This window comes from Scyliorhinus canicula, chromosome 6, assembly GCF_902713615.1.
Source record: "Scyliorhinus canicula chromosome 6, sScyCan1.1, whole genome shotgun sequence".
Classification (NCBI taxonomy): Eukaryota; Metazoa; Chordata; class Chondrichthyes; order Carcharhiniformes; family Scyliorhinidae; genus Scyliorhinus; species Scyliorhinus canicula.
Window position 1 is genome coordinate 174,275,878 of NC_052151.1, and position 20,953 is coordinate 174,296,830.

At 44.9% G+C, this 20,953-nt stretch overlaps 1 protein-coding gene across 1 annotated transcript in view; it reads right to left on the bottom strand.

Annotated features, from left to right (window-relative positions):
* Window positions 1-20,953, bottom strand: part of hmgcll1 (3-hydroxymethyl-3-methylglutaryl-CoA lyase-like 1) — a 177,830-nt gene that overhangs the window by 152,495 nt on the left and 4,382 nt on the right. The window contains exons 3-4 of the mRNA XM_038800460.1: window positions 20,010-20,117; window positions 4,490-4,585 (exon numbers count right to left, since the gene is read on the bottom strand). Of these exons, the coding sequence (XP_038656388.1) occupies window positions 4,490-4,585; window positions 20,010-20,117 (204 nt within the window). The remainder of the gene's footprint in view (window positions 1-4,489; window positions 4,586-20,009; window positions 20,118-20,953) is intronic.

Genomic DNA, 20,953 nt, shown 5'->3' on the forward strand with positions numbered 1-20,953 from the left:
TGTGTCTGTGTGGGTTTTCTACCGGTGCTCCGGTTTCCTCCAACAGTCCAAATATTTGCAGATTAGGTGAATTAGCCATGATTAATGAGCGGGGTTAGGGAGAATGGCCGAGGGAGTGGACCTAGGTAGAGTGCTTTTGCGGAAGGTCGATGCAGACTGAATGGACTGAATGGCCTCCTTCTTCACTGCAGGGATTCCATGGATTCAATTATGCCCTGCATTGATCTCAGCCTACAGGATGGCATTAGTTAGTGTCAACTTCACATGGAACTAGTGACCGGCGCCTCTGAAGCTATTCTCCGGTCCAAGCAATCCTTACTTACCCTGCTTAGTGAGTTCACGTCAAAAAATAATGGACGTGAATTAACGGAAACGTTTCTAAGTGTGGGAGGTTTTGTTGGGAGCTCTGTCAGCGAGTTCACCACTCCTATCTAACCACACATAAGTCACTTTTTTGGGCCATGGGGAGTTTTTTGCCAGGCTAGTCCACATTGGAATTATTTCCATCACTGGGGTGCTGAACTCTCTGGCCAGACTGGCTCCTCAGAGATATAGGGTGGGATTCTCCATCCCGCTGCACCAGATTTCTGGTGAAGTTACTATGAAAAGCCCCTAGTTGCCACATTTCGCCGCCTGTTCAGGTACACGGAGGGAGAATTCAGAATGTCCAAATTACCTAACAGTACATCTTTCGGGACTTGTGGGAGGAAACCGGAGCATCCGGAGGAAACCCATGTAGACACATGGAGAATGTGCAGACTCCGTAAAGACATCTGACACGAGCCGGGAATCCTTTTGAAAGGGTGCCCTGATCTGCAAGTGGGCTTCAGGCTCCCCCATACCCCACGGTGAAAAAGGCAATGTAATCCCCCACCCCCACCCCCCACACACATGGGCATCACTCTCCACCCCCTCAAGTCTTGATACCCTGCTATGGGGTTGTTGAGGGCTCCACCTTTTCAGGCCGTCCCACACCCCCTTCAGGAGCCCCCCCCCCTCCCCCCTTCCAGGACCCCACCTTTCACACACCCCCAACCTTCCAGAGGCCCCTTCATACCTGCCCTGCACCCCACCTCCCTTTATAACGCCTTCATCCTTGGCCATGCCACCCGGGTAGCCTGGGCGTACTCCTGCCAGCTTCACAGTTCCACCCGAGCACCAGTACCAGAGTGGCAGTGCCAAGGTTGTAGTGGCAAGGTGCTCGCTTTCAAGGGGGAGGGCCAGGGAGCCATCCTGCCCTGTCCCTGACCAGCCAGGGGCCACTGATGGCCCGGGAGACCTCCCAGTTGCCGCTCCAACTGATACACGTTTGTGTGGACCAGTACTGAACGGCGCCCGGCTGTGGTCTCCCTGGGGAGGCTGGCAGATGTAGGGACGCATGCTGAAGAGGGTTTTAAACCTACTTAATCGTGTGAGGCTTGGTCCCGCCCATTTTAAACCGTGTCCTGATCGCAACAACTCACAAGACCTGGGGGGCGGAATTCTCTGCTCCCGGGAAAAATCGGGAAGGCCATCGTGAACTCGGCCGAGTTTCACGGCGGCCTCGGAGGCCGCTCCTCTCAACTTATTCACCCCTACCCGGGGGGCTAGGAGCGGCGCTCCGTTATTCTCGACCGGCAGCGCGCCGAGAATGACGCGACGGTGGCGTCTATGTGACGTCAGTCGCGCATGCGCAGGTTGGCCGGCTCCAACCCGCGGCTGACGTCACGACGGCTGACGGCTCAAACCCACGCATGCGCGGTGGCTGTCTTCCCCTCTGCTGCCCCGCAAGATGTGGTGGCTTGATCTTGCGGGGCGACGGAGGGGAAAGAGTGCGTCCCTTTGAGACGCCGGCCCGACGATCGGTGGGCACCGATCGCGGGCCAGTCCCCTCCCGAGCACGGCCGTGGTGCTCACTCCCTTCTCCGCCCCCCACAAGCTTCAAACGGGCTTTTGGCGCCCATGTTCATGACGGCAGCGACCACGTTTGGTTGCCGCCGTCGTGAACCGGTCGGGAACGGCAGGCCGCTCAGCCCATCCGGGCCGGAGAATCGCCGGTCACCGAAAAACGGCGAGTGCCGATTCTTCCGAGCGGGGGGGTGGGAGAATCGCGGGGGGCGCCAGGGGGGCGTGAAATGAGTCGCCCGGCCCTCCCACGAGTCTCCCACCCGGCGTGGGGAGCGGAGAATCGTGCCTGGGACCTATCGCGAGGGGTACTAGCAGTCGGGAAGACCGCGGGAGGCCACTTCGGTTATCTACCGACTGCGAGGTGCTCCCATTTGGTTACACCGCAGCTAGTAGATCGTGCCCAATATCTTGCTTCTTTCACCTTCCCTTGAGACTTTACCTCTTCCTTTTTTCTTATTTTTCTCACTAAATTTAACATTGCTGTACTGACATTAGTGCTTTGGAACTGGTGGCACTAATAAGGGGCAGTATACAAAAGCTATTATCCTTTCCCATTGGGACGTGTTTACTTACTGTATGACTCTCCAGATACCCACAGCAAAATATGACAATTTAGGTCTCGCAGTAATATAGTCCCCGTGATAGATGTAACCCATATGCATCCATTGAGCTCCAAGAAGAGTATCTGATTTTTAAACGCAGAGAAAGGCTGCTGAAAACTGCAGCACACAGAGATTTGGGGGTCTGCGTGCATAAATCGCAAAAACAAGCATGCAAGTTCAGAAAGGCAAATGGAAAGGCAAATGGAATGTTGGCCTTTATTTCAAAGCGAATGGAGTATGAAACTAGGGCAGCTTCGCTAAAATTTTACAAGGAACTAGTTAGGCCACACCTGGAATACTGTGTACAGTTTTGGTCCTCTTATCTAAGGAAAGATGAACTAACATTAGAGGCAGTTCAGAGACGGTTCACTCGGTTGATCCCAGGTATGGAGGAGTTTTCTTATAAGGAGAGGTTGAGTCGGTTGGGCCTGTACCATTCGAGTTTAGAAGAATGAGGTGACCTGATTCAGAGATATAGGACCTCAGGGGACTTAACAGGATAGATGCTAAGAAGATGTTTCCTCTTGTGGGAGAGTCTAGGACCAGAGGGCATAAGAATAAGGGGTCACCCATTTAAGATAGAGCTGAGGAGGAATTTCTTCTCTCAGAGGTATTACGTTCCCAGACCATATTTCAACTCTGGCTAGAATACTGGACAGAAACCCCAATATTTTATTTTTATTTTATAAGACTGTAAGGAAAGGATACCTCACTCCAGGAGTAATTTCATGTAAAAATAAGGGTATGGTATATTAAAACAAACATTATTACTGACACAGTATTAAAATATTCTTAACATTACACCAGGAAATAGCTTACCATTAGCCCATAAGGAATATGGCAGCACGGTAGCACAAGTGGATAGCACTGTGGTTTCACAGCGCCAGGGTCCCAGGTTCGATTCCCCGCTGGGTCACTATCTATGTGGAGTCTGCACGTTCTCCCCGTGTCTGCATGGGTTTCTTCCGGGTGCTCCGGTTTCCTCCCACAGTCCAAAGACGTGCAGGTTAGGTGGATTGGACATGCTTAATTGCCCTTAATTGTCCAAAAAGGTTAGGAGGGGTTACTGGGTTACAGGGATCTTTATTATCTTTATTATCACTCAAACAACAAAAAAAACCATCTCAGCTCTCAATCGACTGGTAAAATACAGTGAACACTCAGAAATACCTGCTGTGCAGAGATATCCTCTGAGACTGTTTTAAAGAAAAGTCCTTAATCCTGTCAGAACCATGCAGAAACCCGAGCTGTATTTCTTCAGAAGCTGCTTCTGCTTGTTTCCGCTCATCTTGTAATCAGACCATTTTGAAATGCTTGGAAAGAAACTGCTAATTTTTCCACAGACATATCGTTCACTGAACTGCAGTGAGAACAACATGGTTGACCTCTGCTCACAGCTTCATCTAGAACTCAACTGCTTTTCTGCAAGTTGCCTCATACCTTGGTTCCTCCCAATAATTACATATTCTTACCAAGCTGAAACCTAATTAACTCCACAGGGAACCCCCTTAATCCAAACAAACCTACATTAGCCCACACTTTTTACAATGCCTTAATTGTATCCCTGGCTCCCAAGCTTTCAAACATGGCTCCAGCAGTCACCAATACCTATCATACAATACATCTGAAATTTCTACATTCATCACAGAGGGTAGTGAATCTGCAATTCTTTACCACAAAGAGCTGTAGAGGATAGGTCATTAAGTCTGTTCAAGACTGGGAAAGACATACTTTTAATCAGTAAGGGAATCAGGATTTGGGAAAGTGGAGTTGAGGATTATATCAGTTCAGCCATGATCTCATCGAATGGTGGAGCAAATTCGATAGGCCAAGTGACCTACTTCTGCTCCTCCGTCTTATGGTTTTATTGAAAACTGAAACATAGCAGTATTAGAAAATTCATACCAGAATTATTCACTACCATACTGAAACATTAATCACAATACAGTGTTAGTTTCAATCTATTCATGAATCAATAATATCAAAAGAATTATACTTACTGCTGCATGAAAGCCATGAAGATTTGGTGTTAATACAGGGTAACATACTTTTGGACACTTCTTTATACCTCGCATGACTTCTGTGTGATCGGCTAACTGGCAAAAGCAAGTACACAAATGCATAATATTTTTAATTTGTTCCGCTCAATTATTTAATAATATAAACAAGTACATTTTAATAATAATACAATATTACTGGACAATATAATAATGCAATTTGACAAGAAACTGTGAACAAAATTGAAAGTACATGGAATTGAAGGTAGACTATTGAGATGGATAGAGACTGGGTTAAGAGGTGAAAATTAGGGAGAGCAGGAATAATATGGGTATGTATTCCAGGCAGGAGCACTGATGTTCCCCAGGAATCTGTGCTTTTCACGACATTGGAATTACTTAGATGAAGCCGTATATCCAACGCCAAGTTAGATGGCATATTATATGGGGGAGGCAGTGGCGTCGTGGCATTGTTGCTGGGTTAGTAATCCAGAGACACATGGTAATCCTCTGGTGATCTGGATTTGAATCCCACTATGGCAGATGGTGAAATTTGAACTCAGTAAAAAAGGTCTGGAATTAAAAGTAAATGATGGCCATGGAGCCATTGTTGTAAAAACCCATCTGGTTCACTAATGTCCTATAGGGAAGGAAACCTGGTCTGACCAAATGTGACTCCAGGCCCTCAGCAATGTGGTTGACTCTTATATGCCTTCAGGAATGGGCAATAAATACTGGTCCCGCCAACAATACCAACATGAACGGATTTTTTAAAAATGTAGATGGGAGCAGAAAGTTCCAAAGGGACATTAACAGATTAGAAAACTGTGGCAGAAGGAGTTCAATGTGGGGAATTGTGAAGACTATTTTGAACCGTTTAAAGAATATTTTCTGAACAGTGAGAATCTAGGTGAGAGAGATTTTGGCATGCATGTGCCGAATATAAGAATAATGATCTTTTATTGTCACAAGTATGAAGTTGCTGTGAAAAGCCCCCAGTCGCCACATTCCGGCACCTGTTCAGATAAGCTGGTACGGGAATTGAACCCGCGCTGCTGGCCTTGTTCTGCATTGCAAACCAGCTGTCTAGCCCACTGAGCTAAATATAGCAAAAGCTAGTTCAAAAATATTAATTAAAAGGCGAATGGAATTGGCCAAGAATGTTGGAAGTCCAAAGGGTGTAAGTTATGTTGCAATCAATGAAGATAAACCCTGAATCTCTCGAGCTGGGGAAAGATATATTTGTCTTGGAGACAGGTTCAACAGAATAATGCTGTTAAAAGATGTAGAAAACTGAATAGACTAGACCGATATTCCTTTGAAGATTAAGGGAGGCTATAATTGAGGCATTCAGGATTATTAAGGGATAGAATAGGGAGTCCAGAATAAGGGCATATAATCATAAGGTTCGAGTTAGGTGCAATGTTAGGAAGCCCATTGTAAATCTGGAGTACAACTCCCTCCCCCTCCCCCTCAAGTGAAAATTTCAAAACTGAGATTGTTACTCGAGGCTACTCGTGATAATGGAGCCAGAGGGTTTAGTTGGAGTAAAGGTGTAGATCAGCCATGATCAATTCAAATGACAAGCAGACTTCAGGGAACTGAATGGACAACAAAGGTTCCTGTGCTTTGAATAGGATGGTAAGGCTGAACGCTACATTTTAACGATCCTCCTTCAACTCTGTCCTCAGATTTCCTCTCTTATATCTTAAATCTTTGTCCTCTGGTGAATGATATTACTATCCTTATCCTGGTATTCTATCAGGAAAACAAGAAAGGTCCTGGAAATCCATGCATGTATCGCTGTCCTCAGCCAATCCATTGTTTCCTGGGGTAAGGTGACTCTGGATTTTTTTAAATTTTTTTTTTGAGTCATCGGTTAGCTGAGGTCTGTATAAAAGACAGACAGAGAGCGCACACAGTAAGCGAGCACTTTTCCAGGAGACACATCCGGAGTGAGACTCATACAGAGTGGGAGATTTAAACTTGGTAATTTGGTGCAGTGAGGTAATTCGGTGCAGAGTGTGAGGAGGTGCTTTTTTACCCTGGTAAGTGACTGGTAAGTAGTCTCTCTTTTTCTTTTCATTGTCTAATTTATTTATTTTTATTTTGAAATTCTAGTTGTTTAAGTTTACCAAGGGTTTAAGACATGGCAGGAGATCCCAGACCCGTGTCATGCTCCTCGTGTGCGATGTGGGAGCTCAGGGACACTCCACTGTCCCTGGCTCCTTCACGTGCAAGAAGTGTGTTCAGTTGCAGCTCTTGTTAGACCGCTTGACGGCTCTGGAGCTGCGGATGGACTCACTTTGGAGCATCCGCGATGCTGAGGAGGTCGTGGATAGCACGTTTAGCGAGTTGGTCACACCGCAGGTGAAGGTTACTGAGGGAGATAGAAAATGGGTGACCAAAAGAAAGAGCAAGAGTAGGAAGGCAGTGCAGGTGTCCCCTGCGGTCATCTCCCTGCAAAACAGATATACCGCTTTGGATACTGTTGAGGGAGATGGCTCACCAGGGGAAGGCAGCAGCAGCCAGGTTCATGGCACCATGGCTGGCTCTGCTGCACAGCAGGGCAGGAAGAAAAATGGCAGGGCTATAGTGATAGGGGACTCGATCGTAAGGGGAATAGACAGGCGGTTCTGTGGACGCAATCGAGACTCCAGGATGGTATGTTGCCTCCCTGGTGCAAGGGTCAAGGATGTCTCGGAGCGGCTGCAGGACATTCTGGGGGGGGAGGGTGAACAGCCAGCTGTCGTGGTGCACATAGGCACCAACGATATAGGTAAAAAACGGGATGAGGTCCTACAAGCGGAATTCAGGGAGTTAGGAGTTAAACTAAAAAGTAGGACCTCAAAGGTAGTAATCTCAGGATTGCTACCAGTGCCACGAGCTAGTCAGAGTAGGAATGTCAGGATAGATAGGATGAATGCGTGGCTCGAGAGATAGTGCAAGAGGGAGGGATTCAAATTCCTGGGGCATTGGGACCGGTTCTGGGGGAGGTGGGACCAGTACAAACCGGACGGTCTGCACTTGGGCAGGACTGGAACCGATGTCCTAGGGGGGGTGTTTTCTAGAGCTGTTGGGGAGGGTTTAAACTAATGTGGCAGGGGGATGGGAACCAATGCTGGAAGTTGGAAGGTAGTAAAACAGGGACAGAAACAAAAGGAAGTAAGGGGAAAAGTGCAAGGCAGAGAAGACATAGTCAGAAATCCATAAGGGCGACAGTACAAGGTACAGTGACTGAGGGGAGCACAGTGAATAGGCCCAGTAATAACAAAAGGAATAAAACTGGAGATGTTAAGATTCAAAACAGAGGTAAAAAAACCAACATAAGTGTACTTTACCTGAATGCTCGTAGTATTCGGAATAAAGTAAATGAGTTGGTGGCATAAATCATCGTAAATGACTATGATTTAGTGGCCATTACTGAAACATGGTTTAAGGATGGTCACGACTGGGAGTTAAATATCCGAGGGTATCAAACTATTCGGAAGGACAGAGTGGATGGTAAGGGAGGTGGTGTTGCTCTGTTATTTAAGGATGACATCCGGGCAATAGTAAGGGATGACATCGGTGTTATGGAGGATAAGGTTGAATCCATTTGGGTGGAAATCAGGAATAGTAAGGCGAAAAAGTCACTGATAGGAGTAGTCTATCGGCCACCAAATAGTAACGAGATGGTGGGGCAGGCAATAAACAAAGAAATAACTGATGCATGTAGAAATGGTACAGCAGTTATCATGGGGGATTTTAATCTACATGTCGATTGGTTTAACCAGGTCGGTCAAGGCAACCGTGAGGAGGAGTTTATAGAATGTATCCGCGATAGTTTCCTAGAACAGTATGTAATGGAACCTACGAGGGAACAAGCGGTCCTAGATCTTGTCCTGTGTAATGAGACAGGATTGATTCATGATCTCATAGTTAGGGATCCTCTCGGAAGGAGCGATCACAATATGGTGGAATTTAAAATACAGATGGAGGGTGAGAAAGTAAAATCAAATACTAGTGTTTTGTGTTTAAACAAAGGAGATTACAAGGGGATGAGAGAAGAACTAGCTAAGGTAGACTGGGAGCTAAGACTTTATGGTGGAACAGTTGAGGAACAGTGGAGAACCTTCCAAGCGATTTTTCACAGTGCTCAGCAAAGGTTTATACCAACAAAAAGGAAGGACGGAAGAAAGAGGGAAAATCGACCGTGGATATCTAAGGAAATAAGGGAGAGTATCAAATTGAAGGAAAAAGCATATAAAGTGGCAAAGATTGCTGGGAGATTAGAGGACTGGGAAATCTTTAGGGGGCAACAGAAAGCTACTAAAAAGCTATAAAGAAGAGTAAGATAGAGTATGAGAGTAAACTTGCTCAGAATATAAAAACAGACAGTAAAAGTTTTTACAAATATATAAGACAAAAAAGAGTGGCTAAGGTAAATATTGGTCCTTTAGAGGATGAGAAGGGAGTTTTAATAATGGGAAATGAGGAAATGGCTGAGGAACTAAACAGGTTTTTTGGGTCGGTCTTCACAGCGGAAGACACAAATAACATGCCAGCGATTGATAGAAATGAGGCTATGACAGGTGAGGACCTTGAGAGGATTGTTATCACTAAGGAGGGAGTGATGGGAAAGCTAATGGGGCTAAAGGTAGACAAGTCTCCTGGCCCTGATGGAATGCATCCCAGAGTGCTAAAAGAGATGGCTAGGGAAATTGCAGATGCACTAGTGATAATTTACCGAAATTCACTAGACTCTGGGGTGGTCCCGGTGGATTGGAAATTAGCAAACGTGACGCCACTGTTTAAAAAAGGAGGTAGGCAGAAAGCAGGAAATTATAGGCCAGTGAGTTTAACTTCGGTAATAGGAAGATGCTGGAATCTATCATCAAGGAAGAAATTGCGAGGCATCTGGATAGAAATTGTCCCATTGGGCAGACGCAGCATGGGTTCGTTAAAGGCAGGTCATGCCTAACTAATTTAGTGGAATTTTTTGAGGACATTACCAGTGCAGTAGATAACGGGGAGCCGATGGATGTGGTATAATCTGGATTTCCAGAAAGCCTTTGACAAGGTGCCACACAAAAGGTTGCTGCATAAGATAAAGATGCATGGCATTAAGGGTAAAGTAGTAGCATGGATAGAGGATTGGTTAATTAATAGAAAGCAAAGAGTTGGGATAAATGGGTGTTTCTCTGGTTGGCAATCAGTAGCTAGTGGTGTCCCTCAGGGATCCGTGTTGGGCCCACAATTGTTCACAATTTACATTGATGATTTGGAGTTGGGGACTAAGGGCAATGTGTCCAAGTTTGCAGATGACACTAAGATGAGTGGTAAAGCGAAAAGTGCAGAGGATACTGGAAGTCTGCAGAGGGATTTGGATAGGTTAAGTGAATGGGCTCGGGTCTGGCCGATGGAATACAATGTTGACAAATGTGAGGTTATCCATTTTGGTAGGAATAACAGCAAACGGGATTATTATTTAAACGATAAAATATTAAAGCATGCCGCTGTTCAGAGAGACTTGGGTGTGCTAGTGCATGAGTCACAGAAGGTTGGTTTACAAGTGCAACAGGTGATTAAGAAGGCAAATGGAATTTTGTCCTTCATTGCTAGAGGGATGGAGTTTAAGACTAGGGAGGTTATGTTGCAATTGTATAAGGTGTTAGTGCGGCCACACCTGGAGTATTGTGTTCAGTTTTGGTCTCCTTACTTGAGAAAGGACGTACTGGCGCTGGAGGGTGTGCAGAGGAGATTCACTAGGTTAATCCCAGAGGTGAAGGGGTTGGATTATGAGGAGAGGTTGAGTAGACTGGGACTGTACTCGTTGGAATTTAGAAGGATGAGGGGGGATCTTATAGAAACATTTAAAATTATGAAGGGAATAGATAGGATAGATGCGGGCAGGTTGTTTCCACTGGCGGGTGACAGCAGAACTAGGGGGCATAGCCTCAAAATAAGGGGAAGTAGATTTAGGACTGAGTTTAGGAGGAACTTCTTCACCCAAAGGGTTGTGAATCTATGGAATTCCTTGCCCAGTGAAGCAGTTGAGGCTCCTTCATTACATGTTTTTAAGGTAAAGATAGATAGTTTTTTGAAGAATAAAGGGATTAAGGGTTATGGTGTTCGGGCCGGAAAGTGGAGCTGAGTCCACAGTTAGGGGCCTCACGGTAGCATGGTGGTTAGCTGAGGGTTAGGGGCCTCACGGTAGCATGGTGGTTAGCATCAATGCTTCACAGCTCCAGGGTCCCAGGTTCGATTCCCGGCTGGGTCACTGTCTGTGTGGAGTCTGCACGTCCTCCCCGTGTGTGCGTGGGTTTCCTCCGGGTGCTCCGGTTTCCTCCCACAGTCCAAAGATGTGCGGGTTAGGTGGATTGGCCATGCTAAATTGCCCGTAGTGTAAGGTTAATGGGGGGATTGTTGGGTTACGGGTATACGGGTTACGTGGGTTTAAGTGGGGTGATCATTGTTCGGCACAACATCGAGGGCCGAAGGGCCTGTTCTGTGCTGTACTGTTCTATGTTCTATGTTCTAAAAGATCAGCCATGATCTAATTGAATGGCGGAGCAGGCTCGAGGGGCCAGATGGCCTACTCCTGCTCCTAGTTCTTATGTTCTTATGTTCTTATGGATCAACTCTCAGGCAGTTCCTTTCTAAATTTCCCCTTTTGTTTAGGTAGGTTACAAAAATACAAGCTTTGAAACCATGGTACGGTGGCAAAGTGGTTAGCACTGCTGCCTCGCAGCACCAGGGACCCGGGTTCAAATCCTGCCTTAGGTGGCTGTCTGTATGGAATTTTCACTTTCTTCCTGTGTCTCCGTGGGTTTCTTCTGGGTGCTCAGGTTTCTTCCCACAGTCCAAAGATGTGTAGGTTAGGAGGATTGGCCATGATAAATGAACAGGGTTATGGGGGTGGTGCGGAGAAGTGGGATTAGATAGAGTGCTCTTTCGGGCGATCGGTATAGTCTCAATGGGCCAAATGGTCATTGTCTGCACTGTTGGGATTCTATGGATTCCATCCTCCAGCACATCCAAACAACACTGCCTCTTATTATCTGTTTGATCTATTGCACCCAATTATTCAAGTTAAAACATGCATTTGCGAGTTTGAGGATGAATACTAATTTAAATATGGCCAAAATGGGGGGGGGGGGGGTCAATTTTTAAAGCAACTATATGTAAAAACTGACTTTTGAGGCTGAAAATTGGGTTTGTCTTATACGATGGTCAACCTAACTGCTGCAATCTATGCTCAGACTGTGAGATATTTATTTTCCAAGATTATTACTTGACAAAAATAACATACGATCTAATGAAAAATTGCTGCAAATAATTTTATTTTTGTGATTCAACACGGAACATAAAGTTGTGTTATCTGAAGTGAGGTAAGTAGACCAAAGTTATTTCTCATTTATCATAATAATAATCATTATCAGTGTCACAATTATGCTTACATTACCACTGCAATGAAGTTACTGTGAAAATCCCCTAGTCGCCACATTCCGGCGTCTGTTCGAGTACACAGAGGGATAATTCAGAATGTCCAATTCACCTAATACACACATCTTTTGGGACTTGTGTGAGGAAGCCGGAGTACCCGGAGGAAACCCACGCAGACACGGGGAGACTGTGCAGACACCGCACAGTGACCTTTATGTAGTTGCAATAACTGGATATTGAATGTAAAAATAAGTGGGGAAACCAGCAAATATGGTAGGCATGGACCCATTAATTTTAGAAAAATAAAGGTCACATGCCCTGTCTTGAACACAAGACCGGAGACTTCGGCCGAGGCGACACAGAGACCAAGTGCATATATTTTGGAATTGTTTTCAAAGTGGAAATTCGGTGCATAGAGGGAAAGATGTGCTTTCGGCTCTTTTGCTTTCTAACTGTCTCACCTTTGGGAAGTAGCCTTACTCTGCCGCAGGAGAAGAAACTAGTTATTTAGTGAGTATCTGGTAAGTGACGAAGGTTTATTCCATTTATAAGGTTCAAAATATTCTAGCAACTGTTGATAAGGTAAATAAAATATATAAAACCAAACACAAAATATATAGTTGAATATAATAATTAAATTGTTATTTAGAGCACATTAAGGATGGCAGGACAGGTGATGTGTCACAGCTGCAGTATGTGGGTGTTCCTGGGTACCAGTTTGATCGAAGTCAAACACATCTGCAACAAGTGAAGTTTGAGCAGCTGCGGCTCAGAGTTTAGGAGCTGGAGGCTGAGCAACATAACCTGTGACACATCAGGGAGGGGGCAGATTACCTGGATTCTTTGTGCCAGGAGGCAGTCACACCTCTTGGGACAGGATCCCCTGAGTGGTCAGGGACAGGAGAGTGTGACTGTGAGTGAGGCAGGTAAGGGGTCTCAGAGGGCAGAAGCACATAATTCTCAGCCCTTACAATTGTCCAACAGGTTTGAAGTTTTTTCAGCTTGTTTGTCTAAGAGTGGGGGCTGCAGGGTGGATGACCATAGCACCATGGTGCAGGAAGCCATTCAAGTGGTGGAAGTAAAGAAGAATGTTGTGTTAGTATGGGACAGTATAGTTAGAGGCGTTGACACCTTTCTCTGCAGCAAAAAGTGAGAGTCCTGACATGTTGCCTGCCTGGTGTCATGGTTCAGGACATCTGCTCAGGGCTAGAGAGGAACTTGCAGTGGGAGGAGGAATGCCCAATCACCATGGTCCAAAGAGGTACCAATGACACAGGCTGGACAAAGAAGGAGGGGCGCGATTCTCCCAAAACGGGAGAAATCGTAAAGCTGCCTGAAAACCTGGGCGGGTTTTACGGCAGCGCGCCCCTTCCCGACCGGGGACCGATTCTGGTCCCCGGTCGGGGCTAGCAGCCCGACGCCGTAGGCTCCGGCAAGACGGGCTTAATGAAAATCGTTAAGCCCGCTTGCTGGAGTTAGCGCCGGCTGACGCGTCATATGACGTCAGCCGCGCATGCGCAGTTTGGAAGACTCCAACCCGCGCATGCGCGGGTGACGTCATCGCGTTTTGCGCGAAACCCGCGCATGCGCGGGCCGGGTTGCCCCTCAGCCACCCCGCGAATGGATACTGCGGGGCGGCGGAATGACAAGTAGTGCGCGGGCATCGGGCCTGCTGCCCGCGATCGGTGGGCACCGATCGCGGGCCCATGGCACCCTTGGCACGGCCATGGTACGGCCGTGCCAATCGGTGCCATGGTTATTAATAGCGAGTTTGTGACGCCGTTTTTACGAACGGCAAGACCAGGTGTGTTTGCCGTTCGTAAAAACGGCGGAAAGGGCTGGGACTTCGGCCCATCTAACAGCTGAGAATCGCTGCCGGCTGTAAAAAAAACGGCGGCAGCGATTCGGGTCGGGACTTCGGCGGGGGGGGGGGGGGAGAATAGCGGGAGGGCGGGAAAAATGTCGGGAAGGCCCTCCCGCTATTCTCCCACCCGTCGTGGGGGGCGGAGAATTTTGCCCGAGATACTTCATAGTCAGTGAGGGGCGAGGCACCAAATTAAGAAGCAGAGCCTCAAAGGTCATCATCTCTGGATTGTTACCTGAGACATGTACAAATTGGCATTGGGCAAATAAGATCAGAGAGATGAATGCATGGTTCAAAGACTGGTGTGAGAAGTGGGTTTCAGTTCACAGGACACTGGCATCAATATTGGCGAATGTTAGAACAGTCTAGGCCTGAACTTTACTGAGCCCGTTGCTCTTGTGAGTCAAATAACTAGAGGAGTAACTAAATAGTGGGAGCAAGGAATCAAATTTTGGAAGATGTGGTAAATCAAAGAGCAGAGACAAGGCAAAAGAGAAAGGTATTGACTGGAATTCTCCGGTCGTTGCGACTCATTTTTCCTGCTGGCAGTGGGTTTTCCAGCGGCATAGGATGGTTACAATGAGAAATCCCATTGACAAGCGGCGACAAGATATAATCCCGCCGCCAGTGAATGCCACGTGGCCAAGAAACACGCAGCTGGGGGACCATTATTCTGGGAAATGAAAAACAAACCATGACAGGAAGGAATAGAGAATACAAATTGAAAAGTAAATCAATAGATGAGACCAGAGGTTTAAAAAGAATAAAAGGATAAAACTAAAAACTCTATATCTGAATGCAAATAACATTCAAAACAAAACAGATGAACTGAGAGTCCACATAGAAATAAACAAGTCCAAGTTCATAGACATGACATGGCTGTCAGAGGACATGGATTGGAACCTGAATATTGAAATCTGCAGGATATTTAGGAAGGGCAGATAGTATGAAAATGGTGGTGAGGTGGCTCTGTTAGTTAATGATGGCATTAGCACAATCGAGAGGGATATTCTAAGTTCACGAAACCAAGAAGTGAAAACAATTTGGGTAGAGATGAGAAATGGCGCAGGCAAGAAGCCACTTGTGGGAGCTGTGTACAGTAACCACATGGTACGGTGGAGCATAAAGGAAGAAATAATTAGAGCAGGCCCAGAGGCACGCTGATAAACGTGAGGGAATTTTATTTACATTTAGACTGGGTAAGCCAGATGGACAAAGGGTAGCCTATATGAGGAGCTCATAGAGTGTTTACAGAATAGTTCAGAATGTTCTGAAGTCAACCAGAAAGCAGGCTCTATACTAGACCTTATGGGCCAGGGTTTAGAGAACCCAAAGTGTATCATGGAGTTCACCTGACACACAACTTTTAATAGATTGTGGTATGGGGAGCACATGGCTCACTCTACAGGTATGGTATAGCAGAAAATGGACCAGTGATTTGTAAAACAAAACAATGTTTATTCTATGAACTTAAGTTAACCTTTCTGAAACAAACAGTGACCATCTTAGCAACCAGTAAATCAAATACACCACCCAAAGAATACCACACTAAATAACATGTATGCTGTCCTTTTACCATCCAAAAGACGTAACAAACCTCCAAACAGGAGCACATTAGGTTTTACATTCAAGACTGAAACTATTTATAATTCTTCCAAATTCACCAAATGATTAAGGTGATAGCCCTTCATGGCAGAGATCAACAGCAGTGCAGCTCACAGACATACCCAAGCTCTTTCTCAAACTGAAACTAAAAAAGCAGAAGTGAGCTCAGCTTCCCCCCACGCTCTGACATCACTCCAGTAACATGAGCAGCTCCATTTCTTAAAGATACATTTCTTAAATACCCATTTCGTAAAGGGTACTCTCACGTGACAGACCCGGTATTGGAGTAATTATTGATCTCATAGTGAAGGCACCCCTCGGTAGCAGCGACCATAAGACGATTGAATTTCACATTCAGTAGGTCTGAGACAGTGATCGAGATTTTCAGGATCCCTGCGATGTATATGTCAGGGGCAGAGGCAGCTTGTCTTTTTCCGGCAATGGGAATTTCTACGGTCCCGTAGAGGTCTACGGCATTTTGTATGGCTTGTCTGCCCCACCACCAGAGAACCTGTGCTGCGGATAAAGGGGAATCGGTGGGTGTACTGCACTTGGACTTCAAGGAAATATTTAATGACATTTTGCATCAAAGTATTATAGAAAATAAGAGCTCATGTTATAGGGGGTAACATACTGACTGGCATGGATGGAAGATTTGGCTGACTAACAGGAAGCAGAGAGTGGCATAAATTGATCTTTTTCAGGTTGGCAAGGTGTAACGTTTGGTGTACCACAGGGATTAGTGCTGGGATCTCAACTGCTTATTATTTAAATATATGATTTGGATGGGGTGGTTGCTAAATTTGCTGATGGCAAATGATACATAGGAAAGTAAGTTGTGAAGAGGACATAAAGAAGCTACAAAAGATAGGTTAAGTGAGTGAGCAGAGATCAGGCAAATAGAGTACAATGTGTGAAATTATCCATTTTCATAGAAAAGTAAAAGATAAGCACATTATTTAAATGAAGAGAGATTGCGGACCTCTGACATGTAAAGGTGTCTGTGTGTGTGTCCTAATACATGAATCACAAAAGGCGAGTATACAGATGCAGAAAGTAACAGAATGATATAATTTATTGCAAGAGGAACTGAATACAAAAGTAGGGCGGTTATACTTCAGTTCTACAGGGCATTTTGAGACCACATCTGAAGTACTGGGTACAGTTTTGGTCCATATTTAAGGAAGAATGGAGATGGGTTGAAAACAGTTCAGAGAAGGTTTACCAGGATAATACGTGGAATGGGTGGGCTGTTTTATGAGGAAAGGTTGGACAGGCTATGTTTGCATCCACTGGAGTTCATTAGAGTACGATGTGACTTGATCGAAACATATGCAATTCTGAGGAGTCTTGACAGGGTCGATGTGGGAAGGATGATTTCTCTTGTGGGAAAATCTAGAACTGGGGGTCACGGTTTAAAACAGAGATCAGGAGAATTTCTTATCTCAGAGGATTGTGAGTCTTTGGAACTCTCTTCCTGAATAGGTGGTGGAAGCAGAGTCTGAATATTTTGAAGGCGGAGGTGGACTGTTTCTTGGTAAGCAAGGTTACTGGGGATAGGCGGGATGCAGATTTACGGGTACTATAAGATCAGCCATGATCTTATTCCTGTACTGGCCTCCCCGAACAGGTGCCAGAATGTGGCGACAAGGGGCTTTTCACAGTAACTTCATTGAAGCCTACTTGTGAAATAAGCGATTATTATTATTAAATGGCAGAGCAGGCTTGAGATGGCTGAATGGCCTACTCCTGTTCCTTGTTCGTATGTCTTACAAATTGCAGGAACCTGGACATCTCCAAGTGATTAAGGTTCGCAATGTTTTTTTAGAAAGCTGTAATTAAGAAAAACTGAATGGTGTTGAAATCTAATACATGTGATGTGAACTAAAACAGATGATTCCCAATCCTTTCAGAATGTGTAAAATGTTTTGGGAAGCAGGAATATGGTTCGCGTTAAGCCCCAGGCTAAAATAAATCTCAGTTCAGTTCACATGCAATTTCCCTTTTAATGTGCAATTTATAAATATGGCAAAAAGTAAACATTGTGTCAAGGGGGAAAAGTGTGACAAAACTGAGTGAATCAATTGAAAACATGGCTAAGGCAGACTGATGTGTAAAATGTCTGACATTAAATGCGTGTATAATTTATAATGAAATATTGCTGCAAACTTGTGTATGTTTCTGCAGCAGGAGAGTACAAAGGAGGAAGAGAAAGATGAATTCAACAGATTTCAACGTTTTCCTGCTTTGAATAAACATTTTTCTCTTATACAGAGTTATAACAGGGCCTACTGTGTCCAATTTGGGGCACTGCACTTTTGAAAGGTTTTTAAGGCTTAAGAGAGGGTGCAGGAAAGAATTACAAGAATAGTTTCAGAAATGAGATACCTCAGTTGCATGGACAGACTGGGGAAGCTGGACTTGTTTTCCTAGAGGACGGGAGAATAGTTAGAGGCCGGGATTTTTAAGATGGCGGGCTTTACCAGACACCACCACGGATACTGGCTGGCACGCAACCATTTAAATTGGCTGGAGGGGGACTTCCACCTGTCATTCAGGAGCAAGTCCGACTCAGAGAGTTGAATGGTCAACAGCTCTCTCATCCCAGCGGTGCCAGGTGCTGCTGTGGACAGGACTAGGACTAGAAGTAATTCCCAGTCTAGGTCCAGAGGGAACAGGACCAAGTAAGTAGGGGCATCTTAAGGTGGGGAGGGGAGGTGGCACAGTGGTACCACTGTTACTTCACAGGTCCAGGATCCCAGGCTAAATTCCCGGATTGGGTCACTGTCTGTGCGAAGTCTGCACGCTCTCCCCGTGTCTGCATGAGTTTCCTCCGGGCGCTCCGATTTCCTCCCACAAGTCCCGAAAGACATATGGTTAGGTGAATTGAACATTCTGAACTCTCCCTCTGTGTACCCGAACAGGTGCCAGAATGTGGCGACGAGGGACTTTTCACAATAACTTCATTGCAGTGTTAATGTAAGCCTACTTGTGACAATAAAGATAATTTTTTTAAAAAGGTGAGACATTGTGGTTGGGCAGAGGATGAGAGTGGTGGGGATGAATAGACAGGAGTTTCTGGGGATGTTGGCAGAGAAGGTGGGCAGGGAGGGTGGAGAGTGAACACCCATCTACTCTGCAGGTAGATAGATCAGATATGGCCCGAGCGAAGGCTTTCTCCATGGTGGTCTGGAGTGAAGTAAATTAACTTTTAAAGATGCTAGAGAAACACAGAATAATATTGTTGATGGTTGGTATTTGTAAACATATGAGAAATGCCCTTATGCTACCTCAGAGTAGAGGAAACAAACAGCATTTTGAATCTTTAGGATTTGTTACAGGATGGTCATTTCTCCTCTCATGTGCACTGTTGTGAGACCCTCAGAGCAAAAGGCCCAAAGTTAAGTGTCAATTAATCTGGAGCACTGTTTAGGCTCTTACCTATTCTTCTGGCCAAGGAAGTTCACTGACAATATTGCCGATCAAGTAGGATATTGTGTATTAGCTCATGAACGGTGCATAAAAAAGTTTTGGGCTGTCAGAATTCATTAATAGCTCAATTAATTTCATTCTCTTTTATAATGGCCCACAACTGAAATGAATGTTCATCATTTGAGGTAGTGTATGTGACTATATGTGTTTATGTTATCTTCAAAAGCAGAATAACTGCAAAATTATTTTCATCTCATATTTTAGCTCCTCCACGAATATTTTCAGCAAATATATGTCAATCCTAAAGCACAAAAGTGGTTGGGATCTGGAATGTACTTCCTGAGTGTGTGGTGGAGACAGGGTCAATTGAGGCTTTCATAAGGGAATTGGATCATTATCTGAAAAGGGAAAATTTGCCAGGCTGCAGGGAGAAGGCAGAAGAGTGGCACCAGCTGCTCTTAAGAGGGCTAGCACAAATACAATGGACCAAATGGTCTCCTTCTGTGCTATTAACATAACATGGTTCTATGAAGTGATGCAATGTTATTGAATTAATACCATCCAAGGGATCAGTTCTGAATTGGAGCACAGTTTCCCAAGCAAATTAATTTATTATTATTCGTCAATATCCTGCTGTGTCATTTTGACATTGCGTTATAGTGTAAAATGGGTGATGGCTAGTCACAGTCATATTGCCATTTCTCCTGACTGATATTTCTACAAGGCTGCCCATTTATTACTCCCTTCTTACACAAGGTCAAAAGTATCTTCTGAGAGTCAAGGCCTAGTGTAATCTTCAGTTGAGTCACAGTTTGAGGCTTGAAGATTGAATGGACTAGATGTTACTGATGAAATTCAATCAGCATTTTAAAATCATTGAGGTAGATTTATCCTTGGTGTGGGCACACCTATGCAGTATGTCTGGTAGACTGGGCAGGAGGCTACTGAGAGCAGTGCCTCATTAATATTTAGCAGGCAGACAAACACACACCGAATTTTGAAATATTCAAAGATGTTCATTTTTGTTTCAACATATTTGGTTTGAAATAGTCCTCCTTTTGACCACTGCCAATCTTAGTTTCACAGTGACAAAATCATTTATGACTCTTGATTCTTCTCCCAACTGCAGAAATCCAGCCTCTCGTGTGAGCAAGTGAACAATTATTAGACAATCAAATGAAGGTTTCCACGTACCTGAGGCACCCATTTTGGAGATACAAAGCTGGTGGCTTCTATGACAGATAAGCCCGTTTCTGACAGAAGGTTGATCAATTTAATTTTTACTTCCGTTGGTACAATCACCTGAAAACAATTCATCCAAATATAGTAAAATACCAATCTTCTTAAAATGTTCACTAACAATGATACAACAATTGGTGGGGGGCTGTTCTTGACAAGTATATGAGAGAGACTCTAAAGAGGGTCTAAGTGCTTTCCTCATGTAAACATTAGTAGAGGGGATGCTAATTTTTGACACCCAGTACCTTAAGTACAGTGGCATATTAGAAAATTAAACCAGCACTAATTGTGTTTTTACAACCTATGGGCCTGCTGTTTGTAACCAGCATGTGCCATTAAGCTATTACGCTACTCAATCATGTAGACATGATGTGGCTTCAGCATTATCACACCTAAGATCAGCCTGAGTCGCAGAAATCAAGATTCAACGCTGGATCTGAATGGATCATCAAATGCACTGAAGCATCCAGTCAGCAGGAAGCTGACTGATAGGAACACTCTTCCTATCTTGATGTTGGGTAAAGTGGGCACTGCACGCTGGTAACCTATTAGATATTGAGTGCACTCTATCCGATTCATTATCGAATGCGCAATTGCAAAATTTAAAAATTTGCTTTCAAGTCTTTATTTTCTCACTCTCACAGAATCCTTTGGGTGTGTATAGCTAGGAGGTCCGCAGTCAACTAACCCGCAGCTCCCTGTCAATCAGTAAACATCTGAATAAAAGTTAAAAGGTAGATTGGAACACAGGAACAGGAGTAGGACATTCAGCCTCTCGAGCTGAATTAAATGATGGCTCCATCTGCCTGGGTTGGTTCCATCATCCTAAATGTCTAATAAAAATCTGTCAATCGTGGTTTTGAACCCTGTTCACTGTAAAACTAAAAGTATGTTAAAAC